The sequence below is a fragment of the Leptonychotes weddellii genome, chromosome 11 (assembly GCF_054177405.1).
Source record: "Leptonychotes weddellii isolate Sample4059 chromosome 11, ASM5417740v2, whole genome shotgun sequence".
Lineage (NCBI taxonomy): Eukaryota > Metazoa > Chordata > Mammalia > Carnivora > Phocidae > Leptonychotes > Leptonychotes weddellii.
Window position 1 is genome coordinate 20,647,153 of NC_138379.1, and position 24,520 is coordinate 20,671,672.

Here is a 24,520-nt window from a genome sequence, read left to right on the forward strand (position 1 = left end):
AGGAGCAGGAAAAATGAGGGTACCCACAAAAAGTCTAGGTTCTTGACTGGGATTTGGGAAGAGGGTAGAGAAGGGCAAGTTATTTTTAAGTTCTTGCTAGGAAACCGACTTTACCAAAGAAAACTCATTGCCCTAGACAATTTATTTAAAGTTTATTTATATTTCTTAGTAATCTCTACACCCAACGCGGGGCTTGAATCCCAAACCCCGAGATCAATAGTCACACACTCCTCCGAATGAGTCAGCCAGACCCACCTGCCATAAACAATTTTGGGAGCTTCTATAAACTGCAAAGCAGATTCAAAACTAAACTTCTGCCTCCTAGTGGCTCAGAGTCTGCTCTCAACCTGGACAGGAGACTGAACCAAGTGCATAGCCCCAAAGCCTATTATTACTGTCTGAAGTTTCCCCCCGGAGCCTTCCTGTACACATCTACCTGTCCACACACCTCACTCACCTTCCCTCTGAGCTCCCCCAACCGCCCACCTTCACTCCTCGTTATCTACTCCCATCCCTGCTCTGATTTTGGAATGGGGAGTGGGGGGCAGGGAGGGAGAAATGATAGGGGCTGTCCTGAAACTTATTACACTCGATATATATTCCAAGGCCAGAATCTTCTATTGGAAAACATTCCTTCATGTGTTCCTTTGGCTTTGTTTGGCCCCTGTTAGCAATTGCTTCTACAGCTCAAACATTAATAACATCAGGCCATTTCCAAAATTCCTGCCTTTGAAAATAGACAGCTAGGGGGAGAGTTTGATCCAGGGCACCTCCTCCCCAAAACAGAATGTACATGGGAAATGCCATACTGGATCTCTGACCTTTTTCTAGATTCCATCACATCTAATTCCTCTTCTGATTGACTCATTCTTTCTTGATCTATAACTTTATCAAAGATTAGCATATCTTTTTTTCTTGTTCTTCCTGCTTCTGGCATGAGAAAGATTCTGACTCTAAGATGCTTTTGTCCACACTGCAGATACCAGATTGCATCTCTTCCCTAAATACAGTCTCACTAGGTGATATCATTCAGGTGATTCTAAACACTGTTTATATGGCAGTTGCTCACAAATTTACAACTCCAGGTCTGATCTCTCCCTTAAGCATCAGAGGACTTACTTCCACAGCTAACTAAAGGTCTCTAACTGTATACTAGTAAGCAATTCAAGCCTAGGCAGGTTGGAACATAGAACTCCTGATTCTTTTCTCTCCCAACCTGGTCCTCCCTCAATCTTCTCCAACCACTCAGCTGCTCATCAAAAATATCAGAGTTCTGGAGCACCTGGGTGGCTCAGTCAGTTAAGCATCTGCCTTTGGGTTGGGTCATGATCCTGGGGTTCCTGCTCAGCGGGGAGCCTGCTTCTCCCTCTCCCTCTGCCCCTCCCATCCCACTTGTGCTCTCTCTCTCTCTCAAATAAATAAATAAAATCTTAAAAAAATATATCACAGTCCCTTGTTATCACCAGCTCACCCCCAATCAGCAAGACCTATGACATGGGGCTCTCCCTCCAAAATGCATCCAGAATCTGCCCACTTCTAATCACATCCACTGCTACCCACCAGTTCAAGTCACTGTCTTTCCTGGAGCACTGCAATCTTCTCTTCCCCTTTGCCCTTGCTTCCATCCTTGTCCTTATTCACACAGCTGCCAGAGTGATTCCCATGCATAACATCACACCTCTTCCCTCCTTATAAATCTCCTTTGCATGGATTACAAGACCCTGCATGATCTAGCCCTTCCCTGCCCTTCTGTTTCCATCTCTTACCACTCTCTACCTTAGTAGTCTTCTTTTTTTCCCTCTCACATGTCCCTTAAAAGTGATTTTAAAACTGTGTAACCTTTACCCTATAATAGGTGAACATGGACCACCTTTGCAGAGGTGGATGAAAATCTTTTGTGTATCTCCTGCAAAGTGCCTGTTACATTCCTTTGGTTTGCTTCCAGTTAAACAGGGAATTCAAAATAGCTTTCTCATGACAGTGACAGAAAAGAGGATGGTGTCATTGGCAGCAGTTTCAAAGAAATTCTTAATATATGGGCTTGACTCCCTCGGACTGGTCGGAGGAGTAGGACCAGGTGATAACAGAGGGTTCTAAGTACTGTGGAAACTTCCTTGGCAAGGAGGGTGGAGTTGGGGAGGGATTTAAGAATTCCCGAAGGTCAAGTGATCTAACCCAGTTGGGGTTTTTTCCTGCTTGGATAGGGAAGCTATAAAAACGCACCACCCACCCACCCACACACCCACCCACACCCACATACACCAGTTCAGGACTGCGGGGTCAGGAATTCCCAGGTCGATTATCTCTCCGAGCTGAAAAGGAAGCCCAGCCGGCGTGCGCGGGTTTGACAGCTGGACCTGCCCCGCGCCTGCGCCGAAGCCTGCGGGCCCGTGGAGGACCGCCGCCAGGGGGCACCCGGGCCCGGCTCCGCCGCTCGGTCTCCGCCCCGCCCGATCCCCGCCCCTCGCTGCTCAGAGAGAGCAGAAAAGGCGGAAGTAGGGGCGTCCGCGGCTGGGGCGCGGGCTCCGGGCTCCGGGCGGCCCGGGGTCGCAGCTGAAGCGGCCTTCGGGTCGGCAGATTGGCGTCCAGGCCGCCTCAACTCGGAGTGAGGAGCCTTGGCGGAGCCGAGTCGTGCTGCCGGCTGGCGTTGGCGGCCCAGCGGACGAGAGCGGTGAGTCTTCGGACGTCTCCTCCCGGCGGCCGCGGCCTCATCCCCGAGGTTGGGAACGCCGCCCCCTCCTCTCTAGTTCCTCACAGGTTGGGGTCGCCGCCTCCTGTCCCCTCGCTTCCCAGAGGCTGGGGACGCCGCCCCCTCTCCCCTCACCTCTGCTCCCCCTGCCTGCGGGCACCTCCTCCCCTCCCCTCACTCCGTCTGCCAGCGGGAATCCCGCGCCCCCTTCCTTAACCCTACCTCCCTTCACCCCGCGTATTCCCCTTTCCAGAAAAGGAAATTGCCTCCTGGATTTTCCCGTCCCTCGGAGCTGTTACCAGCTTTTTATAAAAAAGGAAAAACAAAACAAAACCCAAACCTTCTAAGTTCCCGTCGCTCTCTGTCACTGTCATGGGAAAGCTATTTTGGGGTTCCCTGTTGAACTCAATAGAGGTCCCAGACAGCGATTTAAAAAAAAAAGGTTCAGATGACATGAATGTTTCCTCCCCCGCCCCTGCATTCGGTAGTTGTAGAGATTGTTCCAGACGCTGGGTTGATAAAGCTGTTCCTAGTATTTGGCTTTAGGGGAACTCCAGTTGAGAGTTAGGACTGTCTTGAATGTGAACAGAAAGCACCTAAAGTATTAGCAGCTTAAATGTATAGTATTTGCGTGTTTCTGTTTCTCGGGAGAGCAGGTTACTAATGTCTTGCTACACAGGGGTAGAAACGAGAAAAACTTGTAAAGAATATCTAAGTGTTGGCCTTGTGAACCCAACCACTGCCATATTATCCGCTCCTCTGTGATTACTTGGGAAGATAGAAGGGGTTTTTCTGATTTTGAGGTTGGGTGGGCTAAGGACAGTGTGGCCTTTTTGTGACTCAAGGAAGGAATGTGTTTCATTCAGGCACTTGTTGCCCATGTGATGAGCCGAGTTTCAACCTGCATGTACTATATACTTCTCAGTATTTCAGAATTGTAAAGGCCAGACCTTTTCTGTGATAAGATGGGATATATGATGCTGATACAATTTTGGCTGCAATTTTAAAAGAAGTTGTTCAAATCCTTGCCTCCAGGAGGAAAACAAATAGTGCCTAGGAAGGGGAATGCCTCTTGAATTTGTATTCAAAATTAAGATCTAACAGTTGACTATTTTGCAGCACTTCTTGGCCATTGCAGCACATTTATAGGTCTTTGCATTTCAGGAATAGATTTTAAAGAGTTGGTGAATAGTTGTTTCTAAAGCTAGTAGAAGAATAAAGGTACTTTCTCAGTATTTTGTTTTATATCGTTTTACTTTATAGGAGTTCTGTGTTTTGCTATGAATGAATTTTCCGTTGACTTAAAATTGACCAATTCAAGACATACCTTGTTGATTTCTTTAGCTTAGAACCTTTCTCTCATTAGCATCTGTTGATCTTAGAGGAGCACATTTTTGTGCATCACCATACTCCTCCCTTCCCTAAGATATTTAACTATGTACTTTTTGACCCAGATACTAATATTTGGATTTAAGCCATGATATATGACAAGCCATGATTTTTGACAATATTTATTCATTTTGCAGTCTAAATAAGTCATCAGCGGTTACATCCCACAATATTTAATTAAGGCTATGCTTTGTCAAAGTTCAAAAATAAGAGAAGTAAAAGCCAGTGAATCACTGAAGTAGTAGTTGGTAAAAGTTTATTGTACACACCAAAAAAATCTTTGCAAACCAGGAGCAGTTGAACCAAAACATGGAATGAGGCTCAGGGGTATTGTTATAAAGCAGCTTACATAGTGAGAAGGCTGTGACTGTTTAGTCTTCAGAGTGATTGAGTATAATATTAGAATTTTTTTAAGTGATAGGGAATTGGCCATTGGTTACTTTGTATCAACCTTGGGGGACGCTTCAGGTTTTGCCTATGATTTCCAGCAAGTTACTTAACCCTTTTATGGTCCATAGTTTCCACCCTGATAAAATGGGGACAGTGAAATTGTTCAATTAATTTACTACAGGGAGCTGCACATAATAATAACTCATTCTTCCAGAGGCAGTTCTAAGTGCTTTGCACATATTAACACATTTAATCCTCAGTAATTCTGAGGTGGGTTTCATGATTATCTCTATTTATACATGAGGAAACTGAAGGATAGAAGGTTACCTAACTCGTCCGGGTCCTACCCCAAATAATGGAGAAAAGAAATAAACCCCTATCATCAAATTCCAGCACTTAAGCTTCACGTACTGTCTATCCAGCCAAAACAGTGCCTCTTCCTTTGTAGATCTTTTTGGGAAGAAGAAGGTGTCTGTAAAAGAAGAAAGTATGGAAGTAAAAGATACAGGATTACTGTTTTAACCCACTATTTGGCCTGGTGGCAGCCAGGATTTTCATATGAAAATGAGACAGGCAGGGGGATAAATGTCTACCATATTGACTAGAGGCTTACATTCTGTTTCTAGAACTATATCTGGCACATATTAGGAATTTTCCTCAGGTGTAATTATCTGCAACAGAGACTTGGTTACATAGGCTGTGAATTGCTTTTAGACATTAGCTTCTAATTCATAAATACTATGGGGGTTTAGAATTTGAAAGCATCCCACCTACCCATGAAAGCAATAGTTTTCCATAGGCCAATGAAACCTCACGTGTTTTTCCAGTCATTAATAATGAGACATAGTCACTTGACCTGACTGAAGGCAAAAGGACATACACATATATATTTTCAATTCCATTCTTTCTACATAATAGAAATCCCCACACTGAACATTTAGAAGTACTTGTAGAATTTCAAATCTAGAAGAAGAAACCAAGAGCCAAATTGTTAGGTTGCCCCAAATCACACATCTAGTGTTGCACGTGATCACCTGATTCCTTGTGCATCGCTCTTCCTTGCACTGCTTGCTGGTCTTACTGTGCTCTTCACCTTACGATACTGAAGTCGAAACTTCAGTAGCATACTTCAGTTCTTCAGCATATGCTTAATGAGCACCTGTTATATGAAAGATCTTGTGCTAAGTACTGAAGATATGAAAATTCTTGACTTCAGTCACAGGAAACAGACATATAAGCAGATAATTAAGATATAACTAAGTGTTACAGTTGAGGTGCTTTTCTTCTTTTAATCTTATATTCTCTCTTTCTCCTAGATCATAAACTCCACAACTCAAAAATCGTAGCCATGAAGCAAAGCCCAAAGAACTTGAAACATTTTCTGTAAATAATATTATTAACATGGCTAACATATATCAACTAAATAGTGACTTGCCTAGATAAGCTATGACGTCTATGTGTGTGTGTGTAGATGTGTGTGAAGGCATTTTTTCCTCACTGTTTCTACAGAGCAGTTGATAATCACATTACTATGAGTCTGCTAAACTGTGAGAACAGCTGTGGATCCGGCCAGTCCGAGGGTGACTGCTGTGGTGCTATGGCCGGCCCGTGTAGCGCTGCAGCAAAAGATGACAGTGTGGGTGGAACCGCCGGCCCGGGGAACCTGTCCAGCTCCTTTCTGGAAGAGATCCAGGGGTATGATGTGGAGTTTGACCCACCCCTGGAAAGCAAGTATGAATGCCCCATCTGCTTGATGGCGTTAAGGGAAGCAGTGCAAACACCATGTGGCCACAGGTTCTGCAAAGCTTGCATCATCAAATCAATAAGGTACGTGAGCGGGGTGCCTGGGTGGCCCATTTGGTTGACCATCTGACTCTTGGTTTCAGCTCAGGTGGTGATCTCAGGGTCATGAGGTCGAGCCCCGAGTCAGGGTCTGCACTCCGCTCAGAGTCTGCTTAAGACTCTCTCTGCCTCTCCCCCGTGCTTGCATGTATTCTCTCTCTCTCAAATAAATAAATAACTCTTGAAAAAAAAATAAGGTACGTGAGCATAAGAACTGTATCCAGCAACGGAACCAAATATAGAGAACATTATTACATAGAGCACCCCCCGAGAGTAGTCTTATACGTAAAAAGTTACTTAGGGAAAAGCACACTGGACAAAAAATTGAGAAATTTAGATTCTTACTCGCTTCTGCTGTGGTATGAAAGGTAACTACTGTCCTGTCCCCTCCTGTCCCTTAGATAAATAAATAGGTAAATTAGCTATTTCTACTTAAAGCAGTTCTGTTGCAGACTAAGGGGTGAGTCTCTATGCTTTAAGAAAATAATATAGAATAAATGTGCCTTAGGGGTACCTGGCTTGTTCAGTCGGGAGGAGTATGCAACTCTTGATCTCAGGGTTGTGGGTTTGAGCCCATGTTGGGTATAGAGATTACTTAAAAATCAAATTTTAAAAAATGTACCTTAAATGATGATGCTGTTAGAATCTGATAATCTCAGCCATACAAAGAATGCTGGCTTTTAAGTGATCAGTTTTTCTTATTTTAGCTGTGTTAAATTCTGTTAAACCTGGTTTCTATCGACAACCGTAAAATAACCAGTATTTTTAAAGGAAGTAATAGTTGACAGCTCTACCTTCATAATATACCCAAAATCAAATTCCTTCTCACTGCCTCCACTTGCTACCGCCATCTGATTCACCATCAGCCCTCACAGGCCTCCTGCTTCTACCCTTGCCTTCTTCCAGACTGTTTTCAGTACAACCTGGTAAAATAAGTAATATGATATCACTGCTCAGAACATTGCAGCAGGTCATCTGAGAATACAAGCCAAAGTCCTTGTAAAGCCCTGTATAATAGGCTCATAGTCTGTTTTCTGACCGCCTTTCTACTACACTCCCCTTCCTTCCACCGGTTCATTCTGCTGTTTCTTGAACATGTCAAGCATGCTCTTGCCCTGGGGAGTTGGCTTTAACTGCTCTCTCTGCTTGGAGCACTCTTACTTCAGCTAATTGCTCAGCTAATACTCTTTCCTTCCCCCAGTGTGGCTCACATCTCACTTTCTCATGGGTAACCGGGCCACCCTATTTATACCACAGCATGACTACCTACCCCCACACTCTCAGTCTCCCTTAACCTACTTTCCTTTCTTCCTTAGCACTTTTCATCTTCTGAAATACCAGGTAATTTATTTATTGTCTGCTTGTTTGACTGGAAGATTAGCTCCTTGAGAGCAGACGTTGACATCTCTTTTATTTCTTGAGTGCCACTATTTCCTAAGTGCCAGGAATAGTGCCTGACACACAGTTGGTGCTCAGTAAATCATGGCTGCTTTAACCAAATGAAGGTAGATGGGATTTCCACATGTGATTCAAAATCATCTCCTAAGAAATAGATACATTTTACTATAATTCAGAAGTAGATGGGAGTCTTTTTAGGTGACTAAAGGGCTCTGTCCTGAACAAAAATGACGGAAGAAGGTGGGGGAGGAGTTTATGTTCCTCAGTAAAATCATTCTTAAATAGGTTAAGCTGGCTATTCACTAGTCTTACAAGTTTTTCTCTTTGAACTTTTAAATTAACTTTAACATAAAACTTGAGTTTAGGGTAACTACATCCACACTTGGGACTTGGCTTGATTTAAGTAACAAGGGGACATGTGACTTGTGTCAATTCTTGAAAAAACTGTGTTACCCACTGTTGAATTGGTAAGATCTGTTGAGGATAGATTTTCTCACCCTCCTCACATGGCATTTTGGCCCAGATAATTTTTTGTTGTGGGAAATTCTTGTAGGATGATTAGCAGCATCCCTGACCTCTGCTCGTGGATGTTGTCGTACCCCCCACCCCCAACTCCCAGAGTGGCCTCCAGACATTGCCAAATGTCCCATGGGGGACAGAATTGCCCTGGTTGAGACCACTGGTTTAGAATATACATGAGAATGATGTTAAAGGCTCAATTTTTTGTTTGTTTATAATGATGTTTGTTTATATTGTTATGTAGGCAATGAAAGTGGACTGTTGGTTTTCCTGTGGGTAAAAATATATAGTATTTTACCAAGTGGTCACACATCCCAGGAAGGTAGCTAATCTTTAGCAGTTTTTTAATAGCAAAGTTCATGCAAGTAGTGGGACATGTTCTGAAAAGGAAGTAAAACCCACAAAAGGAAGTCTGAGCTTTTTTTTTTTTTTTCCTGTCTCCCTTTAAGTTAGAATTGACCATTTAGCTTTAACTCTGAAGTTCTTAAAGAACAGCTCTGGAATTTTTCATTTCTTATAGTCATTCAAGGAATCAAAATCTATCTCAATTCAATTCCATTTTCTTTTGGAGTGATTGCTAATGCTATGGACAGTCTTTTCCAGTTTACTCTGTAAGGTTGTTCTTATTTTCTCTTAGTCATCCATCACTTAGATTTTGGGCATCTATTTCTATGCTTCTCAGAAAGTTTTTGACAATGTAGTAATAACATGCATTCTGAGAGAGGCCTCAATAAAGACCATGTCTCTCACCTTTATTATTTCTAAGACCTTTGACAGCAGACCCCATTTTTCAGCAGCTTTTTACCTGCAGCAGCAATTAGCACTGTTGGTTTACACATAGGAAGTGCTCAACAAATATTTGAGTGTTTGAGTAGCCTACCTGACCTTCACTTTTCAGTGAATATTGAGACATCCCAAAAAGTTAAAGGGGGGTGACAGACACCCAAGCTTCCTAGGGATGGTTTTTCCATCATAAGATGGAATAAACCACTGGGAATCAGGACATAGAGGTGCTCTACTCCCTACTACACTGTACCTTAAACATAAAGGAAACCTTCTGTTGCCTGTGAGCCAGAGTATTGTAATGACTGTTCAGAGTAAACCTAAAAACGTGACCTTGTAAGGTTACTGCTAATTGGTTTAATTTTTCCTTACAGCCAAGCAGCACACTACAAGTAGATGTTGGCACACGAGCAGCCCATCTAGTTCCATCTCACTAGGACACTACGGCTGCTCACAGAACAGAAGCCTGCCAGACTGCCACAATTCCCACCCTTAACTTTCATTTCACTTCATGCCAATCGAAATACGATTTTACTCAATTTTTCTCATTTTTTGCTTTAAATCTATCCCCAAATCTAAAATGCAACATAGTTTTTGATAGGTAACCAAATGGTACTAGTTGTATTCATTTCAGTAAAGAATGCTTGTTAAACTGTCCACAGAAGAACAGTTTATTTTGGTGATAATGCTGTTAAATTACTTTCCATAGGAAATAATCAATGAAGAATTTATATGCGGTGACTAAAAGTTTTGTGTGTTCTAGCGTTAACATTTGTTTAAATCTACTAAGTGTATGTATCTTGTTTCTTTTAGGGATGCTGGTCACAAATGTCCAGTTGACAATGAAATATTGCTGGAAAATCAACTATTTCCTGACAATTTTGCAAAACGAGAGATTCTTTCTTTGATGGTGAAGTGTCCAAATGAAGGTTGTTTGCACAAGATGGAACTGAGGCATCTTGAGGTATTAAAATTATTTTCTAGCTGTTAGCATATATGCAAGGCAATTCCTAGAGGATACGCACTTTGCTGTGTCCCATCTGTGCCTAGCATATAATAATTGGTTAATAAATTATTGCTGAATTAATACCAATTCTTTCATAATTGAATATAAATATGAGTAGAAACTATATATTTCTAATCCATATACTCTGGCTTTGCCCCAGTGATAATAAGAAAGAAATCCGTATTCTACTACAAATTTTTTAGGTGAACATTATCTGCAATAAAACTGAGGAGCATTGTGGGGCACCTGGGTGGCTTAGTCGTTAAGCGTCTGTCTTCGGCTCAGGACATGGTCCCAGGGTCCTGAATCGAGCCCCGCATCTGGCTCCCTGCTCAGCGGGAAGCCTGCTTCTCCCTCTCCCACTCCCCCTGCTTGTGTTCGCTCTCTTGCTGTGTCTCTGTCAAATAAATAAATAAAATCTTTAAAAAAAAAAAACTGAGGAGCATTTCAAATATAAATGTCACATGTTAATCTCTTAATTTTGTTTCTCTCGTTTTGAAATAAGCAGCAAACTCTATGTAGTCTTCTGTCATCTTAGTATCCTAACCATACTTTTTTCTTTTTCTAAATTGTATATTTTTATTAAGAGCTAAATGGAGTCCTCCTACAGCTTGAGATTAGCTGAAGTAATCAGCTAAAAGCATTTGCTTTTAAATTAAATAAAAACAATTCTTAGTTTTGTTGTTTTACAAGAATTAAATATTGCTTATGTTGTATTTGAAATTAAGTGTTTAAAATGTATTTGCGGGGCACCTGGGTGGCTCAGTTGGTTAAGTGTCTGCCTTCGGCTCAGGTCACGATCCCAGGGTCCTGGGATTGAGTCCCATGTCGAGCTCCCTGCTCAGTGGGGAGCCTGCTTCTCCCTCTCCCTCTGCTGCTCCCCCAGCTTGTGCTTGCTCTCTCTCTCTCTCTCTCTTAAATAAATAAAATCTTAAAAAATACCTGGTTTAACAATGGGAAGCCAATTACATCTTTAAAAAAATAAAATAAAAGGTATTTGCAGCATGCCCACCTTTACTTAGCTCCTTTTGAAGGAATGGTCCTTTTGAGACTAAATTGATAATCAGAAAATCTGACATCTTTCCCTAATTGGATACATGAACTTGAGAATTCACATTCTTTGTATAAACTTGTAATTCACAACCATTATTTAAATTCAGTAAGGCCAAGGGCACCTGGGTGGCTTAGTCTGTTAAGCATCCGACTCTTGATTTTGGCTCAGGTCATGATCTCAGGGTCGTGGGATTGAGCCCCACGTCAGGCTCTGCGCTCAGTGCGAAATATGCTTGTCCCTCTCCCTCTGCTCCTCCCACTCGCTCACTCTCTATCTCTAAAATAAATAAAAAATAAATTCAGTAAGACCTTCATATGGTATGTGCTAGACAAAGCAGGTTCAGTAGCCAGTTCTATAAAAGGGAACAGTACATTTGTAGATTATTTCTTAGGAAATTTCATAGGGATTGGCAAATACTGATCAATTACATTTTCCTCATTACAGGATCACCAAGTACATTGTGAGTTTGCTCTCATGAATTGTCCCCAGTGCCAACGTCCCTTCCAAAAATGCCAACTTAATATTCACATTCTTAAGGAGTGCCCGAGGAGACAGGTTTCTTGCATGAACTGTGCTGCGTTGATGGCATTTGAAGATAAAGAGGCATGTACTTACTTGGATTTGTTAATTTTACTACTTCTTTAAAAAAATAAAAGTTTCAGGGGTGCCTGGGTGCCTCAGTTGGTTAAGCGGCTGCCTTTGGCTTAGGTCATGATCCTGGAGTCCCGGGTTCGAGTTTCAGCAGGGAGCCCGCTTCTCCCTCTGACCCTCCTCCCTCTCATGCTCTCTGTCTCTCATTCTCTCTCTCTCAAATAAATAAAATCTTAAAAAAAAATGTTTTAATGTATATTTGAGGGTATAGAAGAAGATGTTACTCCAAATCTGAGTCTATATTATCAGTGGTGGGAAGATTGACTTTTAAGAAGAGGGGTCAATAAACCATTTAGTAAGTAAGTGTAGAGTTTATACTTGTATATCTTTCTTAGAAAACATTGTTTATACTACTTAACCACTATAGTAGATCTGCAAGTAACACAAGCTTCTAGGAAAGACATATGCTGATCTCCTTTTCTATGTGATATTTTAATGACCAATTTTGGATTAGAGACAAGTAGAATGATTACTTTATCAGACTTACACTTTTCTCTTTGAAAAAGAGAATAGGTAGATAAAACTTTTATGGAGAATAAATTAAAAACCACAAAATGTGTTCCTTTGATGATAATTTATTGAGCTATACCCATGTAATGAATTCACTTTTTTGTGCATATGTTATACTTCAATTAAAACGTTTATCTTTAAAAAGAAGTGTCATGTGCTTGACAGCATCATAGTGATAGAGCAGTTTTCCATTCAGAAACTGAGATGTGGAGAGGTTAAGTAATTTTATGTTAATATAGTCAGTGGCAAAGCTAGCACTAAGATCTAGTCCAGGATCTCCATCCTATGTCCTCTTTACTAAAATAACCTATGTATAATTTATGTTTTTTATTGCTATGAAAATAGTTCTTTAAACTTTATTTCTTATAAATTCATTTTGGTAATTTTTTCCTACTTTCTTAGAAGGTCAAGCATATTCATTAAGTTGATGAAATATTAAAGAAGTCTGCTAACTTGCTAAACATGTAGAGAAGTCTGAGGCATAATTAGAGCAAATTGATGTCTTCCTAAACTTCAGTAAGTTAAGTGGACTTAACCTGGAAGCTTAATTACTTCTCAGCATATCAACTAAACTAAATTCATTGTATTCTGGAACACAAAGCTCACTTTCCTGGGGCATATGAGAACCTGGGCACCAAAGGTTCTTGCTCTAATAATACTTTTATTCTTTTAACCTTCCTGGTAAGAGTTTTAGTTAAGACGTCATGCTGTTGCTGGAAATTTTTGGAAGAGGGCCTTTGGAGAATTATATTATTGGTAAATTTTGTCCAAACTCGTCGCAGAAGTTCAAAAGAAATTATTTAAAAGATTCTCTTGTGTACTACTCATATTCTTTTAAAGAGCTAGAAAGTGAGATGAACCTCTCATTACTACACTGGCTCCCTTTGGAGAGAAAATAACCTTTGTACATTATTTTTACATTTTTGTTTTGCACAAATTGAGGTCTTTAATTTTTTTATAGTGAATTACTTTTTATAAAAATAGATTGTTACTTTTTCAGATTTTCTCATGCTTTTTTTATATTTTTTTAATAAAATTTAGATCCATGACCAGAACTGTCCTTTGGCAAATGTCATCTGTGAATACTGCAATACTATGCTCATCAGAGAACAGGTATAATGATTCCCTTTTGTAAGTTAATATTTCCATTAATAGATTAAAGAAACGAGTTAGGTTTTTAATGGGAAATTTAAATCAATAAGTCAAAATGAATACAGATTGAAGAAGTATTAAAACTGAAAAGCTTTCATGTAAATTATTATAGTACTTTTAGAAAGAACAAAATATTCAGCTCTAAGTACTTAAAATTCCTAAGTCATTAACATAATACCCGTGTTTGTGTATATTCATAAAAATTCCTACCAAACCCGGGTCATTTTAAGATAAAAATAATAAAAAAAAATCTCCATTTAAAGAAAGAAAAACTTTGAGAAATACATATTTGCACACTGTGGAACAGGGTTCTTAGGTGTCCAGAGACCAGCTGAAAGTGAGAGAACTATGAAACAGATGAAAGCAAGTCTGTTCAGTAGCAGAGCATTATTTGTAGCTGTCGCCCCTGAGACATAGTGGGACATTTCAAGATTTCCAAGATCTGTAGCGCCTCTTCATTTGTGCCATAGCCTGCTAATGGACATCATCAAAAGTAGTAATAATAATAGAAAACTACATTTGTATTAATAGAGAAAGGAAAATTCCATCTCATTGCTATCTTTTGACATTTGGGGAGTTTACCCACAAAATATGAATATTAGTCACTAAATATTTATACACCCATGAAATCTGCAAACCCCAAGATCATAATTGATTACGTTAATAAGTGGCAGCAAGCAAAACCCGTCACTTGACTAAACTTTTCCATTTGTCTTTTAATAAAGTCTTTTAGGTTTTTTTCCCCAGCAAAGCCTTAATCGAAGGTGTTAAACTTCTTTTTGCTTTTGAAGTCTCACCTCCTTAGTTTTCTTTTTTGCTCTGTTTTAATATTTGAAGGAAACCGTGTATCACATATTAAACCCAGCAAAAATAAAATAATGTAGGAAAAAACTCTAGGTTAAGAGAAAACCTAGGTTTTGATTTTGGCTGTGCCCCTAACTTGCCCACTGATCTCTGACAAGAAAGCTGACATTCTAGATCAGGAATCAGCAGACCAGCCCACCAGCCAATCTGGCCCACTGCTTGTTTTTGTAAATACATTTTATTGGAAAACAGCCATGTCCACATGTCTGTGTGCTGTACGTGGCTAGTGTACCACAATAGTAAGAGTTGACTACTTGGGACAGAGACCCTAAGGCCTACAAAGCTGAAAAAACTTTCTATCTGCCCTTTACAAAAAATTCTGCAGACTGCTGTTCCAGATGATGCAAAATGAAGAATTGGACTAAGTAGTTTCTATAGTCATTTCTGCTTGAAGTATCTATGAATATAGCCAAACTAAATTTCTAAAGGGAATTTGGCACCACTTTCAAAGAACATGATTCTGCATAATGGATCTCAACTTAAAGAATGTGTTTAGAATCCCCAAATCAAAGGCTGAGACTTTCTTTAGAACTTTGATTAATGTGCTTAAAATACCTTCTGACATCTGCATCTGCATCTCCCCATGGTAACCAAAACATGCCCTGGTTAAAAGAAAGTAAGATTTATGAGAGCCGGTAATGAGGGAAATAATGGCCGCAGCCAGTGGTTTCAGTGTATGCAGTTAACTGGTCCCTGTTAAATGGTCTGGACCACAGTGAGTCTTGAGTTTGCAGTTTTAGTTGCCATCAGAAGGTGCTTTTTCTCTAAAGTGCCACTAGAGGGGGTTAGTTCCTAGCAATAGAAACATTGATTTTCTGGGCATTTGAGTGATTTGGAGGGATGGTAAGAGATGTTGCTCTAGCCTTTTTCTGTGACTTTTGGAAATAAATATTATTTTGATCTTTGTGGGCTACATGGTTCCTGTTGCAGCTTCTCAACTCTGCATTGTGCAAAAGCATCCATAGACAATACATGATATTGTTTAGATGAAATGTAAATCTTATTTTCAAATGTGATCATTAAACTAGAACATGATATGCAGGGAGAACCATTTTTCAGCCTTTGTTTTGGTTTTCAGATGCCTAATCACTATGATCTAGACTGTCCGACAGCCCCAATTCCATGCACATTCAGTACTTTTGGTTGCCATGTAAAGGTAAGGGTTTTTTTCTTTCTTTTATTAATTCTTGAATATCAAAGAAAATTCCGTAGTGAAGTTGAGAATACCAGTGGAAGGGGATATGGCTGACATGCAGTGTATAACTTTTGAGCTCCAAAGAGAAATTGGGACTCGGAATATTGATTTGGGGAAGTGGTTTGTGATGATAATGGAAGGTCAATAGAGTGAGTGTGTACAGGAAGGAGAAGCAGACCATCAAAGGAGTCATGAACAGACTGTATTAGAAATTGGTGAATCAGGCAAGGAAAAGGTGGTATTGTTATGCTCTCCAAAATTAGCTTCAAGGCTAGTGATCAGTTGTGTCACATATTTGAGATTGATGGTTATTTTTTTAAAGATTTATTTGAGAGAGAAAGAGCGCACGCACGCAGGGGAAGGGGCAAAGAGAGAGTGAGTCTTAAGCAGACTCCCCACTGAGCACAGAGCCCACCCCAACCGTGGGGCTCAGTCTCACAGCCCTGAGAACATGACCTGAGCTGAAACCAAGAGTCAGCCACTTAACTGACTGCACTGTCCAGGCACCCCAGAGATCGATGGTTATTAATGATAAGTCATTCTTTCTGGAGAGTCCAGCTATACTTTTGCTTTTCCATTATGCTTTTTAACCTGACTTTTTTTACAATAAGCACGCATTTAGTAATTTTAAGAATAAAGTGAAGAAATGGTATATACTATGATTACATTTTATGGGAAGATTCTGTATTGTCTGCATAGAGAAAAAGACTTGAAGGAAATGTATCAAAATGTTAATGGGGGGCGCCTGGGTGGCTCAGTTGGTTAAGTGTCTGCCTTCAGCTCAGGTCATGATCCTGGGGTGCTGGGATCGTGCCCTAAGTCAGGCTCCCTGTTCCGCAGGGAGTCTGCTTCTCCCTCTCCTCTCCGCTCTCTCTCACTATCTTTGTCTCTCTCTCTCTCTCAAATAAATAAAATCTTTTTAAAAAAATGTTAATGGTAGTTAGGTGAGATCATAAGTAACTCATTTTATTTTCAGTCATCTGTATTTTCTGTTTTTCGATAATATACATGAATTACTTTTGTAATAAAAGTTATAAATACTTTCTCATATAACAAGCTGTTCTTGATGACATGAGAAGAGTGTGGAGACAAGAAAGATTATACTTTGCAGCACTTTGGAAAACAAATTGGAGACAGCGCAGATGGAGTACTCTTGGTTGTAAAAGGAAGAGAGAGAAAATGGTATTAGCTAAAGAGAGACATGAGATCAATAGAGAGATGTACCTTTTTTTTCAACAGGAAAGCTGTAATATATTCTGAGGGAAAGGGTTAAGGGGAGGGAATGCAGATAAAGGAGAAGGGGTATAACTGAGCAAAACCTCTGAGGTCTTGAAAAGGTGGGTGCCAGTGAGAGCCCAGGTGAAGCATTAATGTTGGACAAGCGGAGAGTCATCTCTGAGTCAGAAGCGAAGGATGGGTATAGATCCTGATACTTTTATAGGTGGAAGGGAGATTTATCTGAGTGAAAGGTATTCAGCACATAGCCTCACTTTTTCAGTGACTAAAGAGACCAGATCATCTCACTGGATCAAGAATTTGATGAAGACAGAAGGCTGTTAGGGGATGGAGGGAAATGATGACATTACTTAAAAACCTTTTATTTGGCTTGGCTAGGTCCCTTTCCTCACAGTATCTAGTCCCAGCCTAAGGCTTATGCTTGGTTTTTAGATGCAGAGGAATCACTTGGCACGCCACCTACAAGAGAATACCCAGTCGCACATGAGAATGTTGGCTCAGGCCGTTCAGGGTTTAAGCCTTGCTTTAGCTCCTGTACCTCAGCGTGATATGGCGCCATACGATTCTTCCTCTGTGTCCCGGGTCTCCACTCCGTGTCACCCCGAGGTCCATAATTTCCAAGAAACCATTCAGCAGTTAGAGGGTCGCCTTGTAAGACAAGACCATCAAATCCGAGAGCTAACTGCTAAAATGGAAACTCAGAGCATGTATGTAAATGAGCTCAAACGAACCATTCGAACCCTTGAAGACAAAGTTGCTGAAATAGAAGCGCAGCAGTGCAACGGGATCTACATCTGGAAGATTGGCAACTTTGGGATGCATTTGAAATCTCAGGAAGAGGAGAAACCTGTTGTCATTCACAGCCCTGGATTCTACACGGGCAAACCTGGCTACAAACTGTGCATGCGCCTGCACCTCCAGTTACCAACTGCTCAGCGCTGTGCTAATTATATATCCCTCTTTGTCCACACAATGCAGGGAGAGTATGACAGCCACCTGCCTTGGCCCTTCCAGGGTACAATACGCCTTGCAATTCTTGATCAGTCTGAAGCGCCTGTAAGGCAGAACCATGAAGAGATCATGGATGCCAAACCAGAGCTGCTTGCCTTCCAGAGACCCACAATCCCACGGAACCCAAAAGGTTTTGGCTATGTGACTTTTATGCACCTGGATGCCCTAAGACAAAGAACCTTCATTAAGGATGATACTTTGTTAGTACGCTGTGAGGTCTCTACCCGCTTTGACATGGGCAGTCTCCGGAGGGAGGGTTTTCAGCCACGAAGTACTGATTCAGGGACATAGCATCCCTGCATGTGTTCAAAAACAAAAAGCCATCTGGAGAAAGCAGTGTCTTGGCCTTGTTCTCAATAATATGCAAACCACAAAAGAAGTGGGAAGGCTCACCAGTGTAGTACTCACCAGTGAATGTTATTAGACAGGTCACTTACCACTTCTTCCTGTTACAAATCTCTGAAGCAATTTTATTTTCTTCCTTGGAAATCTGCACATTCTGTGCTTTCTCAAAAACCGAAGTGCCTGTGGCACATTGTAGAAGCTCTTTTGTCACTTAGTATACCTCTTTGTTGTACTTCCATGGGCTTTTGCTCCAGTGTGTTTGATTGTCAAAAAGCCCATGGTTGGACTAGGAAAGCTCAAACCTTTTAATAATAATGGACATTCCTTAAAACTTCAGCTTATTTTTATATTATATGTAATATATTAAACTTGAGAATCACTACTGCCTCGTGCTGGTGCCAGCGAGAATTATTACTCTGGAGCTGAGTTCTCATTTTATTTGACCTTGTACGGATTTCAGAGGATTTGAACCTTAATCCTTGGACAGCTTAAGTTCTCATTCTCTCCAACCCCCCAACCCCCGTAGGGTGTTACTAAGGATGTTCAGAAACTAGTTTAAACCCTAAATGTAACCTTACTTATTCAGTATAAACACTTATCTGGCTTACATATTTCCTTGAGGCTACAAGTAGCATCTTCTCCAGAGTTGAGACTGTTGAGAACCATGTGGGTACCAACTGCCCAGTGTTATGCTATAAATCCCTTTCTGTCTGTTCAGTGCAGAGTGAGTTCCACAGCTTTACATATGTTCTCTGTGGCTTAATGCTTGTAGGACAGGGAGATGCACACATAGAAGCACCAACAGAAGAAATGTGTCTCATCAGTCAGCCAACATGGCATCTCACTGGTGGTGACGGGAGCTATCTGAGCCAGAAATTTTCAGCTCTTTTGAACACCTCCGATAGTTGTTAAATGGAACAAAACTGATTTCCTAAAAACGGAATTTCTTAATACTTGGGAGATCACTGGAGATAACCTGAGAGGTCATCAAACCAAGGTGGGCAGTCATAGTGGTTCTGTCAGGACTTAGCCTGAGTAGGTTGCTTTGGTCAACAACAATACATAGTTGAGGAGGGTCATCTGGAATGTATTGAAGTGGCTAAATGTTCCTAATAGGGAGAGATGATTTTTGTGCCGTTGATTTGTTAAGGCCTATAGATACTAAATATGGTGAAATCTTTTTCTCAGCGAGTCCCAGAGCTAGTAGAGGCTCTTAGAAGAATCTGAGAGGACCCATACTCCTTGCTGTTCACACAAGATTGTTTTAATGCTGTCTGGTCATGAGAAATGGAATTATATCTTTAGAGGGGCCAGATCAGAGCTCCCTGACCAGCATTGAAGATGAGCCTTAATTTCAAGAGGAAGCCAAGAGACCTTGTCTGTGGAGAAGAATGGTTTTGGTTCCAGGCAGACCCAGCAAGTGTCACTTTGACCTTTCCCTTTACTTGTGTTTCTGCCCTTCCTCTCTGCCGCATTGAGGCTCCTGCTCTGATGCATTTATGTTCCACAGTAAAAAGAAGGGTCATGCAGAGATCCTGTTCCCCAGAGTTACCAACCGTTACCAGCTGCTCATCGCTGGTTCCCAGTTCACTTCCTGGCAGTTGGTGTCCCTTAGCTGCTGTGCCTTCCAACTAGCTCCTCAGAATCATGGCAGCACCACCCTCCAGGTTGAGAGCCCCGCACTACTGCTGTTCTTATGACTGTTTTTCAGTGAGTAATTGTTGAGTTCCATTTAACAAGTAAATGGTAAACTTTTTTTGTTGCATAGAAAAGCCTGAAGGAAATGTACTGAACTATTTTTGATGACTTATATTCTTTGTGCTTTCTTAATATGTTTTACATTTTCTACAATAAACCATATATTTTTATCAGAGGGAAAAAAAATGTTGCCACAAAACATTCAACCCCACCAAAAAAGGAAATACTATTTAAAAGCTTCCTGGTCAAATTTCTATTAAAAGCATAGCTGTACTTTAGGTACTGAAGCCAGTCATTTCCTGCTTTGGTTAGTTTATTTTTTTTCTACTCACTCTGCTTAATCCAAACAAAAACAGGGTTTTTTGCCTAATTTCAACTTCTAGCTTCAAGGTTCTCATCTGTAGAATAAGGAGTTGCTTTAGATGTTTCTAAGGTCCACTCCAACCATAAAATTCTGTTTTAAGAAATTAAGTCCTAACCAGCAAAGTGTTGACAATACTTATTAAAGGATTGTGCCAGTAGGAAATTGTTCTGCCTTATTTTCTGCTGACATAATACTTCAAATGTAGTATCCCATCAGCTGGGTCTCATCTTAATTCAAATAAGCATTTGTTTTCACCCCCAAACATGTGGTATTTTGTAAGAAACCAGGCACTTATTTTATACTGGTCATTCACTGTGAATATAGAATAAAAGTAATGGTCAAGCTGTCATTCCAAATAGAAACTTTTGTTAAGACCTCACCTCAGAATCAAGCCTGAGGTGGAAAATCTGGTCTCTTATATTTTTCCAATCTGCTGGACTCAAACATGCTGGCTTCACTCAACCGGCTTTCAAGTGTTTGCGCCCTGCATTCTTATTTTATTAACTTTTGAACATGTTGATCTTCTGACATCATTCTCAAATGTAGCAAAATTGTTTCCTCTTTTCCCAGAGAGGTCCAACCCAGTGTTGGAGGCAACTGGCTGCGAGTCATGTATTTGGCTGTGGGAAAACAAGTCAGGATGTTGATGTGTAGTTTGGGAGTTTTTACGGTCCTTTGGCCAGGGCAGCAGTGAAGCTTTGTCTATAGTACAGTATGATTCAGCTTCTACTGTGGGGCCGAGTCAAGGGAGATAGAATGAAAGGTGAGTTTTTTCCTCTAATGATGGGCTAATATAGAGATGTTGGATGACATCTGACAGTTTGTGTGACAGGTATAAAATTAGGTTCTCCATTAACTGTTTCTGTACTAGTAAAGTCTTAGATAAACTAAGCAGGAATTAGGAATTAAGAATTATGCATGCAATTAGAATACATTCTCCTTAAAGAGGAGCAGTTGCTTGTCATTCCTTTATCCAGGGAACCCTCTAATCTCTAGTGACCAGAAAACACTTTTAATTAGGAGAGAGGTTTTTCTAACTTAAGACTTGAAAGCACTGTACTTTAATTCAGTTACTCCAGCTCTTTTTTTGGCTTGCCTCAATTAAATTATGAATTATGCTCATCATTTATATAAAATACCATTAGGTCTCTTTTGTGATGCCTAGTTCCACAGAGCCTAAGCACTGCAATGCCTTAAAAAAATGAAAAATGGACAAGAGTCATTTGTACTTTTCTTTTGAAATACATTTTTTTCTAAATTTTCCAGATTCACATGATAAGCTATAGTAAGTTTCACAGTTGATACCATTGCATTCTACAGAATGGAGTTGACACTCCCGAATTGCCAGTCTCCAGAAAGTTGATTTGATGAAATCAAATTAGATGGATCTCTACAGATTGTAGTATTCAATTACAGCCTTCACTTTTAGTCACATGCCTGTAAAGAGAAGCCTACTCGGGGCGCCTGGGTGGCTCAGTCGTTGGGCGTCTGCCTTCGGCTCGGGTCATGATCTCAGGGTCCTGGGATCGAGCCCCGCATCGGGCTCCCTGCTCGGTGGGGAGTCTGCTTCTCCCTCTCCCACTCCCCCTGCTTGTGTTCCTGCTCTTGCTGTGTCTTTAAAAAAAAAAAAAAAAAGCCTACTCGTTTCTCTAAATGTCACCTAAGCCTTTAATGTTTTAAAGCTTTTTCCTCTCCCAAAATTGTTATTATAAAGTTATAAAATACTGAAAAATCATTCTAGATGGGGCAAGCATGTTGTGGAATGAGAAGATGTGCTATTTTTTTTTACTCTCAAAGTGCTTTCTCAGCCGGACGCTAGCCCTGCCTTTAGGACAAGAGGGAAGGAGAGGCCGACCCCTGTGCTCCCTCAAGGCTTGCAGCTCTGAATGCCCACCTGGAAGGTCACCAGAGCACAGCCGCAGTGCTGCTTCCCAGCCGTGGTTTCTGGAAAGGAGAGCCTCCTGTCAGAGCTCCTCTGCCAGCTGACTGCATTTATCCCAAAGTTGCAGGTAGATTTCAGGGTAAAAGCTAAAAGGCCAATGGAAAGAAGAGCATATGGATTCCTGTATTCCAAGAAAGAAATGCTGCCAGTCTTAGAAGCACGTAACGACAGTTTTACTGCAGTCCGAAGGAGAATGTGAAAATTGAGGGACAGGGACAGTGTTCGGTTCATGTTTCAGCACAGTGCCTGGCACAGGATACATACTCATATATTTAGTAATGATCTGTTAATGAAAATACTGGTTAAAACTGACCAATTTCTGGTAGTTTGTCATGTAAGTTTTAGGTGGAATGGTATAGATGAGTTTGTTTTGTTTTTTGTTGTTTTTTTCCCCCAGCACTTTCTTTATGAAATTTTTCAAACATGCAAAGATGTTGGACGAATTGTATACTGAACAACCACCACCTAGAATCTACAAGTAATATTTTGTAACATTAATACATGTTAATTTTAATGAGACTTCTTCAAGTTTGGTTTCTCTTTAAAAATTTTGCTAAGATAATTAGCTTCAGTTGAGTCATCTCTTCGGGGAAACTTGTGATATTTGAGTTGTAGCTGGAATTGTGGTCCTCACTTTGAGCTAGTTTTCAACTTGTAAATCTATTATGCTGAATTTTGATCTTATTTATTTTGCCTGAAGGGATGCTTTTTATAATGGATTTATTTGAACGTCCTTAGTCAGTTGTGCAGAATATTCTAATGTTATTTTCACACTTGATAAATTATCCAATTAATTTCTCTGGTGAGAATGTAATTTTGGGCCCATTTTGCTTACGCAGGATTCCAGGATTATGTTCCCAGAGGGCTGAAGAGGCATTGTAATTTAGCATATATACCACTAAATTAGAAGCTAAGAGACTTAGGTTTTACTCCTGACTGACCATGGGCAAATCAGTTCTCTTTGTCTTTGTGTCCGTTTATCTACCTGTAAAGAGTGGGATAGAATCTGAAATTTAGATACTATTAAGTAATGGGTAATGTTTATTAATGCTTGGATCTATTAAGCAAGACGCTTTATGAACCCAAGGAGGCTATTAAAGTTCTGTAACTGTATGACAAGCTATGGGGTGAAAACGTGAAAAATTGAAGCACATGGAATGGTGAAAGTGTCATCAAAAGCCTGCTGTTGCTAAGAATTTACTGTTGCTACAGAAGTTGTGAGCAGTTTTCCTAATTCATCTGGACTCAAAATAATGTGTTTTGTGAGAGGGAGTGAATGCAAAGATGGGAGGGGGTGGCTCATCACAGAAAGACCAAAAATCAGTGTTCATCGGAAGAGCAGGATGCATGAAAGGGAGGGCTTAAAGGCATTACCCAGATTCACTGCCACACACCCTCCACTGCCCCCCTCCAACCGCCCCCATCACCACGCACAACACAGAGGACCTCCCCCCACCACCACCCGCCATGGTCTCCATCAGGTCAATACAACTGGATTGCAGGACTGGTGGAGGAATCAACAGGGTCTCCACTCCATTTAGTAGGTAAGTGTGACCTGTTCTTTCCAGCCTTAGGTTATGCATATAGATTCACATTTAAGTCACAAAGGCACTTGGAGATTTTACATTAGATCCTGTCTTAGTAGTGGTTAAAAGAGTGTGACCAAAAGTGTTTCTTGAATGGCACCTAATTGAATGTTAGTGTACATGAAAACAAATGCTGGACTGACACGGCCTACCCACTCCCATCTGTTGTGCATATTCTCTTCTCAGCCTGTATACAGCACCGATGGCTTTACCAAAGAAGTACTCTTACTTAAAATGAAATATACATATTAAAATATAACTGGTATCCCGGGTGTTTGTTTTAATAAAATAACTACACTGCTTTGATATTTGCTTTATCTTTGTTTTATTTTGGAGACTGTAACTCACTGTATTGGGAGGAAAGAATGATCCCAGCCACTGGTTTACACATGAAATACAATTAATATTTTGCTCCTCCAGGAAATGGTAAATGATTTATTCTAGACCTTGGTTTAAGCTGTGGTTTCTTCCTCGGACTCTTAAAACTGTATTTTGCAAAATAAAATTGGGCCCAAAGAGAAACGTTTGCACAGCCATTTTAGGCCCAATGAGAAAACCAGGTAAACAAAGTACGAAGCCAGAAACGGCATGAACTTAGTCCCAACAGATGCATGAGAAGCTTCAACTCCAGGGCCGAGGCTATCCCAGCCGCTCCATCATTAGCAAACCCCCCAGACACTTGTTTTAAGTGATGGCTGCCTCTATCGTGTGGCAAAAAAGCATTTTTAGGAAGCTTTCTGTGGGTCAACCCCGTCTCTTCTAAAGTAGACTCAGTTTCCCTAAGTGGGACGTACCAGTTTGTCAAGCATGCACGTGTTCTACAAAATGCCACCTTAATTCTTGGAAAGTTCCAAAAGTGAAATATTGTTATTAATCCCAGAATAAGCCATAAAAAA

General features: G+C 40.7%; 1 protein-coding gene across 1 annotated transcript; it reads left to right on the forward strand.

The window, feature by feature from the left end:
• The first annotated feature begins 2,486 nt into the window (after positions 1 to 2,486).
• TRAF6 (TNF receptor associated factor 6) lies at positions 2,487 to 23,930 on the forward strand. Its single transcript, XM_006736579.3, has 7 exons — positions 2,487 to 2,671; positions 5,978 to 6,295; positions 9,824 to 9,974; positions 11,515 to 11,673; positions 13,273 to 13,344; positions 15,326 to 15,403; positions 17,111 to 23,930. Exons 2-7 carry the CDS (start codon positions 6,000 to 6,002, stop codon positions 17,978 to 17,980), a joined length of 1,626 nt encoding a protein of 541 aa, XP_006736642.1. The 5' UTR covers positions 2,487 to 2,671; positions 5,978 to 5,999; the 3' UTR covers positions 17,981 to 23,930.
• The last annotated feature ends 590 nt before the right edge of the window (positions 23,931 to 24,520 follow it).

Bases quoted from the DNA above. Each gene is read 5' to 3' on its own strand.
- TRAF6 (XM_006736579.3), top strand. From the start codon at position 6,000: ATGAGTCTGCTAAACTGTGAGAACAGCTGTGGATCCGGCCAGTCCGAG. The intron at 6,296-9,823 runs GTACGTGAGCGG...TGTTTCTTTTAG, and splicing joins TGCATCATCAAATCAATAAG to GGATGCTGGTCACAAATGTC. The intron at 15,404-17,110 runs GTAAGGGTTTTT...CTTGGTTTTTAG, and splicing joins CTTTTGGTTGCCATGTAAAG to ATGCAGAGGAATCACTTGGC.